The sequence below is a fragment of the Pygoscelis adeliae genome, unplaced genomic scaffold, assembly GCF_000699105.1.
Source record: "Pygoscelis adeliae isolate BGI_AS28 unplaced genomic scaffold, ASM69910v1 Scaffold4, whole genome shotgun sequence".
NCBI lineage: Eukaryota > Metazoa > Chordata > Aves > Sphenisciformes > Spheniscidae > Pygoscelis > Pygoscelis adeliae.
Window position 1 is genome coordinate 6,743,538 of NW_008824986.1, and position 21,189 is coordinate 6,764,726.

General features: G+C 37.2%; 1 protein-coding gene across 1 annotated transcript; it reads right to left on the bottom strand.

Annotated features, from left to right (window-relative positions):
- Positions 1-1,081: 1,081 nt before the first annotated feature.
- On the bottom strand, positions 1,082-17,270 carry PPP2R2D (protein phosphatase 2, regulatory subunit B, delta). The gene is made up of 9 exons (XM_009325850.1): positions 17,226-17,270; positions 13,866-14,031; positions 12,009-12,121; positions 9,000-9,177; positions 7,984-8,148; positions 6,353-6,522; positions 6,173-6,264; positions 2,024-3,942; positions 1,082-1,414 (listed from the first exon to the last, which is right to left on the bottom strand). Exons 4-8 carry the CDS (start codon positions 9,157-9,159, stop codon positions 3,663-3,665), a joined length of 867 nt encoding a protein of 288 aa, XP_009324125.1. The 5' UTR covers positions 9,160-9,177; positions 12,009-12,121; positions 13,866-14,031; positions 17,226-17,270; the 3' UTR covers positions 1,082-1,414; positions 2,024-3,662.
- Between the last annotated feature and the right edge of the window lie 3,919 nt (positions 17,271-21,189).

A 21,189-nucleotide genomic window follows, 5' to 3' on the forward strand; every position in this document is an offset into this window, starting at 1 on the left:
CAGAACAAGGACCTTTGGTTAAAAGCTTGATAAATTTCACTGACTTTTGAGCCTAAAAATAGCGTTATAGCACATAACACACGAAACATCAGATTAGTCTGAAGGATGGCCATCTCGCAGGAGAAATCACAAACCGCACAGAACACTGCCCTGTGTAGCTTATGTTCACGAATGCCCCTGTTCTTCAACCAGGGTGAGTCTGGGTCAGGGCTGGAGCATGCCCGCTCCCAGCTGTGACTCCGCTCCTCTCCTGACAATGTCTTCTCTCAACCCCCTCCCGATTTCCTTTCCCCAGGAAATTAAAAGTACAATTTAAGTGCCTGAACTCTTAGGAAGCACATTTTATTTCATCAGGTTGTAAAATGTGTTTCAGTTGTCCTTCAGCCGCATGCAGCACCCCTCACCACCCACCCACCGAGTGCAAGCACAGTCTGTGCACCCCCGTCGTCCCCCAGCACAGCAGGTCAGCGTCCAAAAGAGCACAGCCACCAGCGCAGGGGCAGGAGCTGATCCCCAGATGCTGATTCCAGGTCCTGCTTTTCAGAAACCGCTGTGCATCAATGCTGAAATCCCCCAGCCCTCAGCAGAGCCCCCAGGGCTGTATTTATACACACACCCACGTTTCTTACTTCACCTGACCAATGTGTTTTTTCTGGAGCCACTCGGCACTTCCATGAAGTCTGATTCTCAGTCTGTGTATGTTTGTGCTCAGTGTAAAATGACAATGGAATTCAGAGTTTAATCTTAAATCCCGTTCCTGCAATTTCCAAACCCATTGTCGAGAGGAAGAAAAAGACCTTTGAGAGGGTGGTTCACCTTCTCCCAATACTTTTTCATCACGTAACCAGTGATTACAGTTATCACAGATGCCTACTTTCTGCTCATTAAAGAACAATTACGCTGACAATTTAAGAACACGTGCACAAGTCTTGTGAAGTGAGGATTATCTACAAAACACTTTCTCGGATTTACAGAAACTGTCTTCGATATGCAATGTTCACTTAAGCCCTAGTTAACTGGGCATTAAGGATTCATCATACCAAAATAAGTGACCGTTTGAAACAAGTTTCAAAAACCTTACCTCTAATTTCTAGTACAGACAACTTCTGCTCTTCCAGTTATTTCCTCAAAAACAACTGAGGCCTGAAGTTACCTCACTATTAGGAAATATTTGCAGAACAGTGGATCTGTACTTTGTACATAGCTTACAACCTATCAGAATGCGCGCGTAGGGGTTTTTCACACATTAAAGCCAAGCACTGTATCTCTAACGCACTAACCCTACCACCCCTGTCACACTTTACCTATGAGATGTTCTATCTCCTGGAAGTTAACCGTTCGGGGTATTCTAAGTGCGAGTAGTGCAATGCTCTTGAACTGGTCCCAGAAGTCAAGGGTGATTTTGAGCAAATATCTGAAAGAACAATAATTTTATCAAATTGACAATAAAATCTCTTTTCAGATAGAATGAAATGATAAAAATTTCATGAATCATCAAAAACTATTTAATTGAAAGTGGTACAAGCAAATAATGTTTTATATAATAGAAGATATCATCATATCCTTTTTCTTTTTACTCATATTCCACTTACATTTGCTGAAAAAATAGATCAAAAATAGACAGCACTAATATATTCACTGAATATGAACAGACAGCTTTCTGAGTTAGAGGTATGACCATTCAAAAACTAACCATTTAAAATGGAAATACAAACAATCTCCAGGTTGGCTCATTTGGCCAATTATCTCACAAATGGAAGAAAAAGTTGTCAAAATACACTGAGCAAGTCCAGGTAAACATTTAAAATTTATTAAACTTTTTGGTCAAAATAATTGAACAAGTATGTACAATCCCATTGTATTAGCTCTATTATGTATTTTAGGAACAAGGTCAAATCTAATGCTTTAGTGACCCAGAAGTTCCACATTTCAAGATTTTCAAATAGTGTCACAACCAATATACAGTATAAGATTCTTTTAATTTAAACTTTATTTGTAGAACCTCAAAGTTAGTTGTACTTACTAGCTTACTGTGAACAAGAGTGGCACTCTATGGACATTAATCAGGAGGATAAGAACGGAGACATTTTGCTCTTGCATACGCAATCTGATTCAGTAATCATAATACACCTTCATTTTAAGAAAAATGGAGTGTAAACCACACTTCTGTATTTCCTCTGGGAAGCTCAAGGGATCTCATTTTTCAGAAAGAATTTCCAACTTGCAGGCACATTTCATAGAGTATAATGTCTAGCTACTCAATGCTACTAAAACGTGCTGCAACAGCTTCAGGTACAGCTTCTCACCCAGGCTAGCCTAGGGTGAAGAGAAGGTTGATACATTTCAGGCCTCTTTGGGGGGGTGGGGGGAGTACCTAAGGCTTAAAAAAAAAAAAAAAAAAAAGGTTAGCAAGAACAGAGTTACAACAAACGCAGTTAACACCAGCTCGTAGCCTCAGTGTTTTCCGACATCTTGGTGTTAAAGTCGGAACGTGCTAAAGTGTAGTAAGCTGCGCTGCTGCTTGGCATAATCAAGACAGGTTTTTTTTTTTTGCTGGCTTGAACTGCAACGTGAAATACAATATATTATGCCAAATATTTAAAATAAACTATATCTTCATGACAAATACTAAAAAGGTTAAAAAACATAATGCACATAAGGTATGTCTCTATCTAACATTAAGAGGCATCAGATAAACTGGATTTTTATCTTCAAAGAAGAAAATTTGTTAAACGTGTTGTTTTCCCTTCTGTGGAAGGTGGTCACTTTCTATTAAGGCTGTGGATGTCTTTAAACTGACCTTTTCAATCTCCTACTCGGTACACAGATAGCTTTTTACAAGAAAACCAGTGCAACTTAAACTAAATGACAATTTCATGGAAACTCTAAATTTAGAATTTGAAATACTACACAAAAAAGTTTGTATTAGTCTGCCAGAAATCAATGTTTTGGGGCAAACATTGTCAAATCTGCCCATCAGAATTATTTTGCACAATCTCAGTACATGCAATAAAAAAAAAATAAAAAGACTGAATACATACCTTCAGATTTAAAAACACTTTTTATAGTTTGTTATTTTATTAAGTGGTTTACACCAGAAGGTGTGGTTATAGATACAGTTGGTGAGTAAATATTCATGGAAACCTGTCTACGAACCCAACTCAAGACCTACCTAAGTGCTCAAAGGTAAAAACACTTAAGCCTAGATACAGGCCAGAGGAGGAATGTTTACAGGCATTAAGCACAATATATGTTTTGAAAGGCCCAAATATTACAGCAGAGAAAGAGCGCGAGAGATAGAAATTACATTTTTATGACAATTTTTTCTTCTTGGGTGTTAAATTTTTGGTCTATAAACTGGAAAGGAAGGCTCAGACTTAAATAAATACATTTGTTTTGAGTATTGGCCTTATTGAGCACTGTCCATCAATTCTGCCTCTAGAGGGTTTCTCCCAGAAAACAGCGACTGACACTCCCTACCCCCACCGAAGGCAGAACTATACCATGAACTCAAAAACCAGGCCAGATCCTCTCCTTTATCTAAAAGGGAAGTAAGTGCATCAATGTTCTTCACTGGTAGGACAACAAGGCCTTCTCTTTTACAGATAAACAACTGAGCTTAACTATGCAAGACGACGACTCTGTCCTCAAGTAAGTCATCTTTAGTTAATTTTGTCCTGGAATATATACAAATTATTGGTGGCAGCTACAGCAATGATGTTCTCCATGGGATGCCATGCCGTATGAAGAATCTTCTTGTTGAAGTCCAGACTGTCAACGCTTATTTCATCCTTCTTTCTTTTACCACCTGTACACACTTTACGTGGCTTTAAGATGGCACGAGGTTTGCTGCTCTCCCTGGATGCTTCTAGAGTGATATCCCGTCGCGTGTTTCGGTCAAACATTCTAAAGAAATTGTTGTAAGATCCAGTCATGATAGCACTGTTTAAAAGCAGAAGAAAGGCAAATCTTATCAGGTTTCCAGAAGTAGTATTCAAGCCCCATCTTCTCTTTCTTACACACAAAGTGACTGTCAGACCAAGTTCATGACCAGTATATGGCATTATGCTCCTTTCCTCTCTGATGTATACCTTTGCTCAATTCTGTTTTTGGACTTCAGCACTGCTTCCATTCCACCACTTTCTCTTCCAGGTCTTCCCCTGGTCCCTCCCCTCCTGCCACCAGCGCTCAGCAGCAGTCTTAGGCTTTATTCATCTTAACATGAGCAAAGTGGGTTTTCCTGTTGCTACTCTATGCCTTTATCCCATGGCAACAAAAGTTACAGTGGAAGCAAAGCCACCGTAAACTGCTTAATTTCAGCAGACTATCACAAATGAAAGTGCCTTCCTTGGCACTGTGCACGTTGACAATGAGCGCGCCGATGGATTAATTATGAAAAATTGTCTTGAATCAGTAAAAGAAACCCCTTATGTGAATGTGCGATACAGACCTGCAGAAACAATTCAGTTTCTGTACAGTATCAAATCTGCTTTTGAACGAGGCAGAAAAAAAATGTGCATCTGAAAATGTCTTCATGTTTCTAACTTCCAATGAACAGCTTGTTTGTAGCTCTCAAAAAAAATATGCTTGAAATTGAGGCCGAGTTGTTTATTATTTTCTTTATCGAACACTTATCTCTACCACTTGAAACTGGAAAAGCCATTTCCCACATGGCAGAAGTCCCACAGATTATCAAAATCGCAACCACCTCACCCTTGTCTTATTTGCTGATACACATTGTCTTCATGGCATTAAAAATTAATGACTAGGAGGAGAATGAGATACTATTACCACAACATATACCACTCAGATTGTACTAGAGAATGCACCGAGTGAAATATTTTTTTCTGTTTCAAAGGGACGTGTGCATCACAACTTCTATGACAACTTATGTTCTTATGTTAAAATGAGATGACCTTGCTTTTTTTTTTTAACCCTGCAAAAAAGATTGACTGGAATTGCTTGGAAAAAACCCATAGAAGTAAGGGTCAGTTTCCTTGCATTTTTGCTTAGTGAAAAAACACACACCACTTATTTTATGCATTTTATGTTAGATACTGTAAATACTGCTAGCAATTTTTTTTGGTAAACTGACTGATACAGTATATTTCTCCCCTCAGTAACTCAAAGCCACTTGCAACCTCGGCCACTTGCAAGCTGGTATTTACAGTAACCAGTTTTCTTTAATATTGTTTACTTAAGAAATTAGTAGGTAAGTGGCATGTAGCAGTACATGCAATCTCAACTATCACTGCAATAGCAATGTAGGTAGGTTTCACTTTCTCTGCTGACTCCTGTGCACAGCTGATGAGATTTGACTTCCCTGATCACCGCCCCCATCTAAACTATGTGGTGGATCTTTTGTTCTTCAATATTTGATAAGATTTAGGCCAAAGCTTGTTTTGCAGGCTGATCCTGTTACCGTCAAATCAAAACTGGTATCTTTTCATCGAACAGCTTGCAAGTGTTTGGTAGCAGACAAGTCACTGTCTTAGGTATTTCAGACATACTCATAAAACTCCTACCAAAAAAAAAAAAAAAAAAAAGAAGAATCCCCGAGGCAAGCCAACACAAAGCATTCAGATATAAGATCCAGATCTGCCACAATCTTATCCATGGGTTCTGAAAGCATTTTAACAGGTAGCTAATATTACCATAGCTAGTGACAGGAAACATATACCATGTGTGCCAGTATAGTGGCTTTGCTATCTGATTATAATGCTTCCACAACTTGCAGGCAAGACACATATTTCCACTGTTTGCAACAAATACGAGTAATTATCTAACGCAGTTTTATCTTCTTTAGCCTACAGAAAACATGGAAAGAAGATTCAGTTTGCAAGACACTGAATACATGTTCTTGTATACACTTCAAGAATGAAACTGAGTCACATTTCCATGGCTTGGAATGGCCAGTCTTGACTGTATAAAACTTCAACAATAATTCATATTAGAAGTAAACTGACACACAAAAGTCTACTCCACTTCTGCAACTGGAGGGTGGAGGACTGAAGAATGAAGTCTTTGTGCAAAAAAAAACCCCAGTTGACTTGAATGTAACTAATTACATCCTTGAAGTTAAGTACTACTTATGGGTTTCAAGACTGGAAACCAAATTCCTAATGCTGAGGGAAAAACAAAAAACCAAACCAAAATGAACCCCCCAACTTACCTATCAGAACCATTCCAGCAGCATTCAAATTTGTCGAAGATGCAGTCATTTTCGTAAAGGGAACAAAGCTTGCTTCGAAGATACTCATGAACCTTTTGGAACATTTGAATTGGTATTAGACATAAAGAAAAAGAAGAAAAGGGAAAGGAAGGGATATTTAAGAAAACTTGAACACCATACTTGATATGTCTCTACAGGCCTGTTTTCCATATTGAGATCCCACACTTTAACAGAAAGGTAGTCTCTTGTCATCATGTATCGACCACTGTGACTGAATTTTACATCAGATATCGATGATATTATTTCTGAAAAAAATGATCTGCTGCTAGGATCTTCAGGTTCTTCAAAAACTGTAGATAGAAGACACAATTACAAATGAAAGCAACACCAAGTTTTACAGCTTCAAATGTTTTTTGGTACTTGGAAAACTTTAAATCAATGTACTAGTTTCTTTTTAAAGAAAGTTGCTGTTAAATACTTTTTAAAAATAATCTCTTTTTTAAATAATGCTATGCTTTCAGTCATCAGATTGCTAGATGCCCATCTCCAACATTCCCAACCGGAGCATAGCATCAGCAAACTACAATTCACAGGTCTTAGAGATGAATCAGAAAAAAGTTAAAAAACAGCACATGGGTACAGTAAACATTACAACTGATCTACAAATCATGTCAAACAAAAGCAGATGAAAACACCAGCATTGCAAACACAGTATCTTAATGCATGACCCATGCATTTTCAGACTACTGCACAATATACTTTTCTTTAGATCTGAACAAAAGTCGTACAACACAACCTACTGAAAGGAAATACTAGTATCTACACTTGAAATGCAATTTGTATGGTTTTAGAAAGCAAATAAAGAAATACATTATTTAAATTGAAGAGTCAATCTTTGAAGTCAACATTTCATGACACAAACTACCCAGAACTATTTATTTCATTTTTTAATAGACCCCTTTTAACAGGATGTTATTCAGTGACAAGCAGTTAAAAAATAAAGTGCTTGTAAGTAATTTAACACAACACTAAGTCAAGTAGATGAAACGGCCTAGCATTCTACATTTCCCATTGCACAAATATTTTCTTCCAACAAGAAAACCTTATCTGTACTATAGAAAGCTTACCTGCAAGTATCAGTACGGTAGGTCACCCCACAGGACTAGTAATACTAATAAACCACAACTATTACAGTAGCGAACAAGAAACAAGCGGCTGCGTGCAAGGCATAGGCAGTTATCCTTATGACTTCAATAGGAAAGCTTTCCTCACCTACATAAGTTTACGTGGCTCAGCAGTCTAAAGAGCATTCACCTTTCACCCCTCGAAACTCGCTACAAACGCAGCACATATTCTTAAGAATTAATTCTATCCTAGGAGCTGCAAATGGTCACAAAGTAAATGGATTCTGGCAGCATCAGCCCAGTTTCTAATGCACAAAGGTGAATAAACTGCCCTGAACTGGCATTTGATAAGCAGATACCTTTGAGAAGCACCAAGACTGAGTCTGGACAGAAGACAGGTCTCACTGGTGCCAAAAGCACTTGTTCCCATCAGTTTATGATGCATAAATGGGTAAACAGGAGCAGAGTCAGATCGTCAATTGTCTCATGCTACACTTCTGCTTGTTGATGGCCTAGAACAAGACAATTAAAATGTTCCATTCTACAAAACTACCACCCCTTACCTTGTATGCTCTTTACCAATAAGCAGAACTTGGTATGTTTATTTATAAGCAGAACACCTATACACTCTATCTTGCATGAAAACAAAGCAAGAAACCCATAAACCAAAGACACATCCTAACTTACATTTTGAATGCCTATCACAGAGGGCTGAAGAACGCATGTCACAGAGTCGAATAGTTCCTTTGCTACTACTGTAGACAAACACGTTACAGTGATGAGGGTGGAACTCTGCAGCAGTAATCACTTCTGTCAGCTCCTCCATGTTAGCAGGCTTAATATCTACAATATCTGGGAAGGTTTTTGTAAAGACATGTAACATTTCACATTCAAATCGCTTCTAGCAGATAATTATTAAAAAAATGTTAAAGATACAATGTAGAAAACCGGGGCAAGATCTTAATTTCCACCTTGTGCAATCTCCACAAAGTAAAGTGACCTGAGTAGATTTAAAAATAAATAAATCTGGATTTTACAAATCAACTTTAACAGATGCTAATTTCAGACTCCTCTCAAGCCTCCTTCTTAATGCTTCCTATTGAACACTCAATATACTTCATCTATTTACCTAAAGCTTTAGAAAACTTGCATATGACCTATTTAATATTTAGTATTTCTGCAACTTTTATTATACTGCAAATTTGTCAATGTAGGACATACTATTAGTTTTGGATACACAGGCTTGCAAAAAGATTTGAAAATTATTTCTGCAGTTAATGATATCATTTGACATGGAAAAAAATTAAAATTTGTTTTAAGAGGAGTGTCACTTAGTTAAGAGAATTTAAACTTTGGAAAGAAATATCTACAGTAACAAAGGATCTACTTTTCAAGTCTAATGCTCAAGCAATTGACTGAACTCCACAAATAAAGGACGCTCCCAAAATTCCTCAATTTCTCTTTAGAAATCAAACTATGATACTTCTACTGGCAGTTTTCCACTGAAAGAATGCTTGCACTCAAGAATAAATGAGAGCATCCTAAGGCCTGCTTTCACTGTATCAAACCTCCAGATTTTAAAATCCTGCATTCTAATTCCCAGATTCAAACACCTACTCTAATTAGTAAAATTAAAGTGATTCTCTTAAATATACAAAACTTAGATGTGCTCCAGTGTTCACAGAGAACAAAAAAAAGGATACTAAAACTTCTATCCGTGATTTCTAAATGCCATAGGTTAATTCTTAGGTCATCTGCAGAAAGGTATGTTTCATGATCACTATTTACTGAAATAGAGTTTATGTGGTAAGTATGTGCGTTTGCAAATATCCTTCTGGGACTTGCTTCTACCATTAGGTCCATGGGTTTCAATATTGGCACCTGAAACATGAAGAACAACAGTCAATTTTGGCATAAAACTGATTTCTGATTCAGAAGACATTAATTAGTTGCACACCACAGATTTCCGTTTTGATTTAGTGACTAAACACTTTTCAAATCCACTGAGCAAGAAAAGTAATAAAATAGCCTATGAATGCTGACTTTGCATACTACCAACACAAAACCTCAGCCACTGACTTCTGCAGAAGTTACCTATCAAACACAGCAGCTTTGTACCTCTTCCAACAGGAAAATGGTGTATGTTTAGAATATTAGAAAATTATGTTAATTTGAAACAAACGCTTAAAAATGCCCCCCATATCTTAGTGGGGTACTTGTGAAATTGGTAAGAACAGTTTGCAAAGAAAAATCCCCAATTTGTTCACTGAACAGTCAGTACTATTTTAGGAACACATGGATGCCCTATTTCCACAACTAGCTGATCTAAAGGGTTTGTCAGGGTCAAGTGGATTAAGCTTCCCTCTAGCTCCTTCTCACTGACGAGCAAGTGAAAAGTTTAAGGTTGCCCAAGGATGTCCTACGCTGTTCCAGTACATACAATTCAACAGAACACTAACTTATATCATCCAACCAAGAAAAAAGTTATGACAGTGTCCAAGATAATCTGTCTTCCTGGAACAAGAAACACACTAATCCAAGAGCTCTGCAACTGCTTTCACCATGTTTGTAACTCACAGTCCATTTACATCAAACTGTAATGATTAAAATTAATCCATTACTTTTTATTAGGCAACTTTCCTATCTCACCACATGAGTGTTCCTAGCCTGGTTGTGAAATTGAAAATGCATTAAATGTGAATTATCAGGAATGGTACTTAGAAATGCCATGGTCTCTATGCAAAGGATGCAGCTCTGAAGTGCTGCATCTCCTCCATGTCTACTTCTTTATAAACAAAAGGGGATTATATTTCTGTAACAAAATATACAAACAAAGCCCATAAAAGCCCAAGGTACATATACTCTAGATCTCCAAAACCTGATCATTTTAATATATGGAGGTAACTCTAGGCAAGGTTTTTCCCCCTTCTGCCAATTGTTGCTCAGACTTCATTCATTCCATCATCTCTCCTTCTAAGATGTAGTGCCTGACAAGGTCTGCAGCTCAGCCCAACCTTCCTTCCACAAACAAGCAGCAAATTTAGAAGACTAACTTTTAAGAGAGAGGTTCTTGCTTTTTGTTGCTTCCCCCCATTCAGCTTGATGATTCCTAAATATATTACAGTGTTTAAAGTAGATGCTAATGTACTCCTTCAGTGATATAGCCAGTACCATGTAAAACCATTAGGCCATATTCTGGACTCTACATGTTCCCAGATGGGTAGTCTACTCCTACATAAGGACAAGGCTGTAGAACCCAAAATTTCATCTGTACCTACTTCCAGCCACTGGGCTAAGGCATTGTATCATAATTTATTTCCTTGTTTTGAGATATTTTCATTAGAATACTCAATCAGATCTTGGCTCCCACACGCTGACTAGAAAGACACTTTCCAGAGGAAGCGGATATCCTTTCCCAACATGATTATGCATTAGCTTCACGTATACCTAAAGCTTCAAGTTCAATATTCAATTTAAGCAAAAGCAAGGCAAAAAACCCCAACAAAAACTCACAACTGTATAGTCCCTACAAGTGTCAGGAGTGGCATTGGCTTTGAAAGTAGCGAGAGCCTCAGTTCAACTCCTATTTATGGTAACAACAACAACAACAACAACATAAAAGACCTACAAGAACCACCCCAACCCCACAGGATTTCATTTCCTGAGCTCCTGCTTTAAAAGACCCCAAGTTTGGAGCACTAGCCCTACCACTACATCACTATGCAAGTGGAAAAATGTTAAGACTATTCAAGTATACATTAGGTTTTCCAAATGCTCAGAACGTGCCTCTAACAAAAACATCTGCTACCTAACCACAGAATACCCAGCACCATGATTAAATTTGTGAGTCTTGTTCTTAGAAAAAAGACCGAACAAGTTCAATATGAGCAATATTGGGGGGGGGGAATTATCAATACAATCAAAGCCAAATTCTTCCTAAATTCACAATGGCACCTGCTTTAAGCCAAACAGAATGACCCTATCTGCCCATTTCACAGAGCAGCACTCCGGGAAGATACAAAGGTTAACCTGGGCATCTAGTACTCCTTACTAGTGACCGGCACGGACACTACAGCACTATCCTCTACTGACTGGTTGTGGCCAAGAAGAGAAGTCAGTATGTTACAGGCCTCTGAAATAAATGTTTTCCCTGCACTTTTCTTCATGTTGCACTAAGACATTAGACTACTTTAAGAACACAGCAGGGTGAGTCCATGCTTTCTATGAACTGAGCACAGAGTAGTGCAGCCCCAGACAGATACTCCAAAATGCTGTTTTTTCAGGCTTGAATAACAACATTTTGTTATATTTTATTCTTGTCAATAAACCGGTATATCTTTTTTTACAATTTTAACATACTGAGGTGGATGAAGGCTGTCTCTAACAAAATATTTTAATTTTAAAAAACAGTTTAAATTTAAAATCCATTTAAAATATGCTAAGATGTTCCAAGAAAAAAAAAAAATCAAACAAACTATTGGGAAGCTAGTAATATAATATTATAATCGTGAAATTTTGCCTGAAGTTTTCCAGAGGAATCTTATTTAATAGTTACATATGTATAAAGAAGTGTCTCCATTTTTATAAAAGTTTTCAGTGACGCTGACCATAGCGTCATTTTTAATCTACACATTTCAGTTGACAACTCTGGTGATACAAAGGTAGAGAAGTACATGCAAAAACATATTTAAAGTCAAAGAGCAGAAACATACCCGTAGTGCTGTGATTCTGAAAGGATCCCTAAGTCTTCCATCTTCATCTTTTAAATTATAACCTTCGGCTCTTTTATCCCTTTCACTTATTTTCCATAATTTAATAGTTTTATCTAAAACCAACAAAAATTCACATGCTTGAGAATGAATTAGATTCAAAATAAAACCACTAAATAATGGAGTCAGCAGAGTGGATATTATTCATCTCTCTAGGTTTCCACTGCTTGCAACAGAAAGGACCCTGCTGGAGTCCTTTAAACAACAATGTAATATGGAGCACAGCCCTCCCTACATATACTTGAAGTACTTTGCCTTCAGCTATATTGTTTAGCAGAATTGACACATGAAAAACAAACAAAAAATATACCAGACACATGCACTTGCAGGATGCGGATGGGAAATGCATGAAGATATCAGGAAATGGAGAGGAAAAAAAGATGGATTCCATTTTAAGTCCAATGTAATGTTCAGTTTGAATAAAATACAAGTTTCTGCCTGAACAGTAAGGCCTCATGCCTAGCACTCACCAAAATGACACTTCACAAGGGAAGTTTCACACACCAGTTACTGAAATTCACCAATAAGCTCTGTATGACTATCTAAACTATTTTTAAACAGATAAATGCTAGCGAAAAAACCCAAACCCATGAATTACTTACACTAACTACCTTAAGGAAAATCAAGTTTGTCCCAGGTGTCTGCTAAGAGACAACCAAAGGCAGTAAGTGAGAACAGGACCCATTCATTATTTTAGGGTTCCATGTCCAAAGGCATGTACTCCCCAGGTCTTACTAGGGTAAGTCTTTCCAAGCGCAGAAAGTAAGTACACACCAAGAGTGAGAACCTTTGCTAATTGGAAACAAACCTCTCCTCCCCAAAATACTGCATATCTTTAAAGCATTTAAGATGACACAGTTTAAAGACTGCTTTAAGTTTAGTAAGACTTATATCAAAGTAAGATTATTTGAATTTCAAAGTCCAGTAGACAGAAGCCATTCCCACTTTTAAAATTTTATATAGCAGGTAGGATAACAGCCCTTACATAAAGTCATTTAAGTACAAGGCAAAAAGTGAATGATCCAAACTGTTAGGAACAAGCATATTCCTCTGACAGTAAGAGCAAGTTTTTCCATGCACAGTTCTGCATTTACATTTACAGCTTGCTCCATGCTGCATCAAAATGAAACAGACCTAATACTCACACAGACCTAATACCTAATAACCACTACTAAAATACTGGAAGAAATAAAAAAACCAAAGTGCATGAAAACCTGTAATTTCCAACTTGTAATTTTTGCACTGCTTTTACGTATTCTAAGGTACACAGTGAACATGGTATAAATACACTCCTCCTAGAGTGACTGTTGTCTTTTACACAGCTGCTTTTCAAAGCACATATGATGTTTTGGTATTGGAAAAGCAAAAAGAGCATTATAACCACAGTGTTTCAATTTCAAATGCTTTTATTAAAAATTCATTTGGGATCACAAAAAAAAAATCCATTTCAAAAGTAGGGTGATCAAGTCAAATTCAGACGACTTCTACAGTTCAGCATACTGGGAACCTGTTTATACAAAAACTATACAGCAGAGTAACAGGGTATGTAAATTGATAGCATGGTCAGTATATCTGCAGAACGCAGCTCTAACTATGCCTATTCTGTTGCTGCTTCATTATTTTTACATTCATAAATCAGTAATTTACAGAGTATTACAATCAAAACATATTTTGCACATAATTAGAGAAGACATTAAAATAAACCCAAAACACTCCAGAAGAAACCCCACAATGGATCACAGGTGAGATAATAGTCAAATAACATAAAAAGTTCATTGTGTAAATATAAAGTGTCCTTACCATTTGTAGACAGCAGGAAATGAGCAGCATTCTGTTGTGGTAACCACCTAATTTTATTAATTTTTTCCTCAATTTCTAGACTTTTCAAGTAGTCAAACTCAGGTTCATGACTCTGAAAGGTACTGTAAACATTATATTCTCCCCTAGAATGAGGACGGCTTTTATTCTGCAAGGAAACATAATATTTCTTGAAGCTGATGTTACTTGTTTCATTAGAAATTGTACATACAAACTAATGACTATAAACTGTCAATTAGAAAGTAAACTTTTTACAACAGATCTTGATGAATTTTATATTTTTACGATACTGTATCTAGTTTAGCATCAAGATAGTGCACACAGACTTCCTTTTTAAAAATGTATCATTACATATAAATATGCGTGTACTCATAGAACATAACATATCAAAGCACTTTAAAGAGGCATGCTGCCCGCAAAGGAGTTCCTGCATTTGCCTGCAAGAGTTCTAAGCTACGCTACCTCTCCCAAGCGGTTTCAACAGAATTGGAGCAGAGAAGTTAGCTACATCCTAAGTCCTAAACCACCAACTCCATGGGATTAGTTTCTGCGCTTCACCTAATCTCCATTCCCCTCCTTTTCCAAAACTCATTCCTCTAATCACCACAATATGGTCATAATGCAGGGTGTCCAGACTAGGAAATAAATGTTGAAAGACATAGGACATGGAGTAATTAAATATTTTTTTTATAAAAACACGATTGCACAAAGTCATTCTGCTGAAGGGACAGCAAGATCAAGTATGAGCATTAGCTCTATCTCCTCCCCTACTCATTTTAAAACATGCTGTGTCCAGAAGAGGTATCAAGGCTTATAATTAAGCTTTGACAATCTTTTTTATTATTAAAACTCGAAGGCTGGAATTACCACATTTCAATTTAAGCCACTCTATAGTGCTCATCATGATGTACCAAAGACTATTACAAATACACTAACAACTTTTCCCCTCACACAATTAGAAGACCCCTTTGTATTATCGTCATCTGGTAGATGTGGTAGCAAGGAACAGAGATCAAAGTCACAAGTATCCACAGATCTGCACTATCAGATTTGAGGCAACTAGTTATCAGGCTTTTCAAATAAGTTAATATTAGATAGTGACTCATGTCTGGAGAGCAGCCCCACTTGTAGAGCTGCAGTGCCCAGAACCTCTGAAAAAACAAACTCCCCGAAACGCAATTGGAAATCACTCACTTGAGAAGCAGCAAATCACCTACCTGCAAAGGCAAGATAGGAAAAGCCTATCCTGCTCATTGATTGATGGTATGTTACCATGGAACAACCAGTAGTGACTCACATCACTGAAGACTGCTAGGCCAACTATAAGGCTGCAAAGGCAACCTTTGTTCTGACACTTCCTTACGTTTCCACGCTTGACTTCGCAACTTTGATAAGGTTATTTCAAGCTAGGTTTTTTTTCCCTGCAATCTCTCACAAGTATGTCATTTTAGTTAATTCCGAGACTACATTATTTTACTCCCTTCTTGTCATTTAAGTTTTAAGCATTTTGGACTCTCAACTAACACTCTTCAGTATAGTTATCTACATTACTTACCTAGCCACCCGCATTTTGAGCGAGCTGCCTTGCCTGGCACGAGGCAGCGTTCTCGCTCTTTACTCACACATTTGGCTGGAATAATCAGCTGCTTGGAACTGCAATAATGTCATATGCGTTCAGGGCATGATGCACAACATTTCAGCCTGCCTTCCCGAATTAAAGTGTATGGGAAATTTTATAACTATCCTAAGTTGTTATTAATCTAGTTAACCTAGTCTAAAATCCACACTGTTTAGAAATATTGGTTGTAAGATTTTATTAAGGTTCCAGTATATAAATCTACTTATTTTAGGTTTTTCCCTCCACTCCAGAAATTCTGCAGTTTTGCACATGACAAGAGAAGTGACCCTTATGCCCAACTCTTCCCTACAGTTTGCATGTGCTCCCAAGAAGACAGTTGAATATTCCTGTGTGAATAGTCTAACTTCCCACCCCCCCACTATGAGGAAATGATGTGACAGCTGGGTTTTGACTTACAGAACAACTGAGCACTAACAGCTGAAAGCCAACCAATAATAGTTCCACTCTAAAGAAGCACCAAGAAAGTCAGAGATCCTGAGCAGGTGGACACTTTTGACCTTGATCTCTCTGTGCCTTAGTTAAGTCTATACAGCAGACTAAATGATAAATGAGCAATGAGCTGTCTAGGTGTAGTAGTATAATATTTCAGCAGCTTTTTCAGCAATAGTATTTTCATTTCACTACCTCTCAAAATCCTCACAGTAAAATCGATAGGTCACCTTTGGTAAAATGTTTTACAAATAGTATCACAGTGAGGATGAAATGCAAAATATTGGACGGCTGTTCATTAACTGAGCATCCATTGAACTACACAATGAAAGAAGTGAGATTCTGCTGAAAAAAAACACAGCACCTAAAGATTAGTATACTCCATGCACAAACAAGCTGAATTAAAATTCCACGAACAATTTTGGTATTTCTGAGCCAGGAGAACGCTCAAATTCTCATCAACTCTTCAAAGGAAAGGATGAACATGCTCTTTGGTGGTGGGGGAGAGGGTGAGAATTGCCATGTGGAATATTGACTTTTTAAAGAACACAATTTCAGATTTCTCCCAGACATGACAAGGCGTGACAATTATTTTTCAGCATTTAGTGCACTTTTCCAATACACCCTATTTCTCTGGGTATAAAAACCTCGGTGATGTATCTGCATCAATGAATGGACAGAACACATTATAGCATTATCACACAAGTGAATACCATTGCAAAGAGCCAGCTGAAAAGCTGTGTAACTGTAGGAGGGTCTTCCTACCTTCTGAACTGAAAATGCTCAAGTGTTTCTGGAGAAATAGCTGTTCCCACTGTTTTTGATTCATAGGATCCTAAAACACGAGATGCTTAATTCTTCCATTTTTGAACCCTCTTATCCTGTTGTCCTTGCAGCTTAACATGTATCCTTTTTTATAAACTTTTCTTACCTTATCTTCAAAAGCGTTATGATTTGCCTTAGATCAACCTGACCAAGTGTAAAGTTTACGAGAAAGTCCAAAGGCAATCCTCTGCAAAATGATACTGAGCATACTAGGTACATATATAAAGACCTCGTGTTTTTTGGACTTTTTTTTTTTTTGAAGGTGGGGAGGGGAACCACCACCAAACTAACCTACCAAGTTCAGCACAAGGCAGATATTTAGAAATCTGGCTAATTTAGAGTTTTCTGAGAAAACTATCTCAGATAAACCTCATGGCATGAAGAGATGAAGTGAGACTGCAACACAAGAACAGTGTAGTAACAGCACTTTTGTTTTTCAAGTCACTGACCTCTTGTTCCCTTTGAAATATAACCACTCTGCCACCTTTGTCTCCTGTTGCAAGAAGATCACCAGAGTAATTAAATTCAACTGTTGAAATAATATCAGCTGTAAACAGAACAGAAATAAAATAGCACTGTAATGTGTAAAGCAAATCAAGATGTTTCAAGACTTGAACACAAAACAAAATTACAACTTGTATTAATGCAACAGAACAACTTGATTTACATCATCAGTATCCAGAAATTGTCATGTTTCAAAGCCTAACAAAATTTTGTGTACAATCTAAAACATTTCATTTCTCAGTTTTTTAAGCTTTCAAGGGCCTTCAATCCTAAAAGAGAAGGCATACCATTTTAAGAATCCAAACTGTGTATTCTACCTGTTGACAGTAAATGCTGAAATACATAACGGAGATATGCCTGCACAGAGCTTCCAAAAGTAAGAATTGTAGCAAAAGTGGTTCATCTGTGGTATTGCTTTGGAGCAGCACTGCTGCTTGCACTGATCAAAGTGAGGTTGAGGCATACCCACCTTTCCCCTGAGCTGAGTATTCACGTAGTTAGTTCAGGAACCTGAACTGGGCATCCCCCCTCTGCCAAAGGGGAGGCGGGGGAGAAAGAAAAAATTCTTCCAGTTGAGCTTCCTGAACCAACTCTGTGCAGATGCATCAGCATGTATATAACAAACAAGAGGCAAGGACGCTTGCAGCTGAAGGAACAGGAGAGCAAAGGAAAAGATTGCAGCACCTCCAGTTTAAACTGTCTTAAGTGCCCTTGGGACTGAACCTTGAAAACAACCAGTATTTATTCACCACTGCACGCCACAATTAATCTTTGGAGGTGGCAATGAAGAAATAACTGCCATTAAACAATCTCTAACCAAGGGGCAAAGAGATAAGGGGCTATAAATGTCTGTCACAGGTTTTAGGCATATGGTAACAAAACCAACAAACCACTCGGCATAAAATTGTAAGTAAACATTTACCCATACTGTTGCTTGCTAGCCATGCAAATATTTCATTATATTATGCAGGTATAAAAATTGTAAGATTTGAAGTATATGATATCAATTAGTTTCAGAGTTTGCAATTAGACACTAGATGAAAACTACTTTCCTGTATTGATTTTGATGTGCTATCTTTTAAGTTTCTTTCAATAATCCCCCACTCTTATGAGGAAGGTGATTAGGAAGTCTAATCAGTTTTCCCAATATATAATTCATATTTCATCTTTTATTAACAGATGCCCTTTTTGCTAGTGTATAAAGAGCATGATTTACCTTCTTTAATTAAAAAAATTAGTATTAAAAAAACCTAAATCTTTCTACAGATTTATCCCAGGCTTCAAAATCACATTACTAACCTGCTTCTGGACATGTCTATTTTTATATTCACCTTTCTTTAAAAGGTTATGAAAAGATTCAATTTTGATAAAGAAGAGGATGATGGCTAATCCCAAATCCTCAACAGACCCAAAACATTAGAACAAACCCCACACCCTTGCTGCACATACTCCATACTGAAAACACCAATCTTTCCCTCAGCTGACCTACTTTTAAAAAAATTAACCATATTGTTAGTTTCTAACTAGTCTCTCTAGCTCATCTCCCTCTCCATTCACAGTGATCCTCACCTGCCATCATGCCACCCAACTACAGCGACCACCACCTCACAAGTTCTCAAGTCATTAATCACAGAGCTCTTTGCACACCTGACCCTTTATTGTTGACCCCTTTCCAAGTAATTAAGCAGCAAACTCTTTTGGCTTTTCACTATGAACACTGTCAGAATAAAAATTAATCCCCCTATTCTCTTTACACCAATTCCGCTTTTTGTAGCCAATTTCTGGTATGTGGCCATTTGCCTCCGTAACGGACTATGTAAAAAGTATTGAAAACACCCCCCCCCCAACAATCCTTCCCCTCTCCAAATTGCTGAAATTTACAGCAGTAAGTAGTTACCTACAGAAAATAGCATATGGTATAAAGGTTTCACTAGTACTAAATGATCTCTTACTTTAGAAATTGCCTTAGAATTATGAGCTTCTAGTAGCACAACACTGATAAAATGTTCATATATACATACACATACATCCTTAAATATATGTATTTTAACATTTTTATACACACATATATGTAAATAAAAAACTTAAGACTAGAGTGATACAATGTATGTTCAATCCAGAACTATAAATAGAAAAGCTATATATTTCCACTTACCATAACAATCTACTTTGTCAAAACTCTATCTACACACTGAGCACAGCAATAACATTTCACTGAACCTCAGTGTTAAAACAAGAAGCAAAATGGCTAAGTTTAAACAATGACACAAGATCTCTCAACTTGCATGTGAATGGGACCTCTGTTCCTCTCTTTGCAAGGTTAAGGAAAACTCAGATTATTGATACACTAAAACCAGATTATCAATATTAATACCTGTCCTTCCTATACTGTAAATAGATAGGACTCGAGATAATGGACAAATGGTTTAGATGGTTATAAAGAGACCAGTTTCTAGCTCACTGATTTCCCAGTGAATTGTTCACACTTTTTATCCCAAGCAAGTTAAAAGAATGTACAGGGTACTTTGTATGCAATTTTAACCATTTCTTAAATATACTGTCCATGACAGAGAAGAAAAAATTTGTCAACCTGTAATGCTGATAACCTGTAATGCTGATACACTATTTCACTTTTCCAAAGCTTGTCACGTTTCTCTGATGTAACGTCTCATACCCTGCTTAGGTCCTCAGACGGGCAAAGAACTATTATATACACAGAAAGTGTATGAGCTGGTCCATGTAAAGCTTTTTGTTAATTTGGAACTTCTTTCTTTCTTAAGAAAGAAAACAAACTTCAATGAGGCCCTTTCATAACAATCTGTATAACATATGTATATTGTAATCGTGAAAATGTTTTAAAGCCAACTCATTCTTCCTGCCTGACAATCATGGGGAAAACAAGATATATGAGAATTGAGATTCAATGTCAAAAAAAGAAATCTCTGCATGTGGCTAATATTGCTGTTGGGCTTTAATACTGATCCATGCTAATTATTTCCACAATTAGATGTTTGCTTTGTGCCCAATACATGCCTAAATTGTGTGAAAATATAAATTATAAGCCATTACAAATGGCTGGCTGGCTAAGAGGTTTTATAGTTACAAATACCAAATATTATGACATAAGCAAAGAATTTTGTACTAAAATGAGAAAGCTAGTGAACTAGCTGGAGATGTAATCTTAATTAAATTCTACTCCAAGACTGACAATAGTGCTAGAATAAAAAAATTCCTACATCCCATTATCACTCAATTACACACAGGAGAAAAACTCAGGCATTTCAAGAAATACCAAACCCCACTTTTCCACTTAGTTTCAGAAAGGGAAAAAGATATTATTAGTTTCTCCGATGTACACTATCAAAGTATTTATTAGTTGCTCAAAAGACATTGTGCACCATTTTCGCTTTAACATGCATGTAAAGACAACATCATTTGTCTGACATGGCTATTATTCACTAGCAGTGTTATCTAGCCAAACAATCTTGGGTTCCTTTATGTTAAGAACTGTGGAAACATGCTAAAACACAGACACTACCCAAATTCTATGGTTTTACACAAAAGTACAGGGAGAAGAGGGTAAACAACATGCATAGGTAAAGTGATCATGTCAGCGGAGAATGCCTCTCTTTCCCAATTGACTACCAACTGGAAAAAGCAGCTTGAAACTTTAAATCAGCACTGAAATAGTATGTCGCCAACATGCCAACATCTATTGCCAACATGCTATATGGAAATAGGTAAGTGGAAGGGTGTTGTGGTTTAACCCGGCAGGCAGCTAAACACCACACAGCCATTTGCTCGCTCCCCCACCCCCAGTGGGATGGGGGAGAGAATTGGAAAAAAAAGTAAAATATGTGGGTTGAGATAAAGACAGTTTAATAGGACAGAAAAGGAAGGGAAAATAAT

Bases quoted from the DNA above. Each gene is read 5' to 3' on its own strand.
- PPP2R2D (XM_009325850.1), bottom strand. From the start codon at position 9,159: ATGGACCTAATGGTAGAAGCAAGTCCCAGAAGGATATTTGCAAACGCA. The intron at 6,523-7,983 runs GTAAGTTAGGAT...TTCTATCTACAG, and splicing joins CTGTGATAGGCATTCAAAAT to TTTTTGAAGAACCTGAAGAT. The intron at 6,265-6,352 runs GTATGGTGTTCA...ATGTTCCAAAAG, and splicing joins GGCCTGTAGAGACATATCAA to GTTCATGAGTATCTTCGAAG.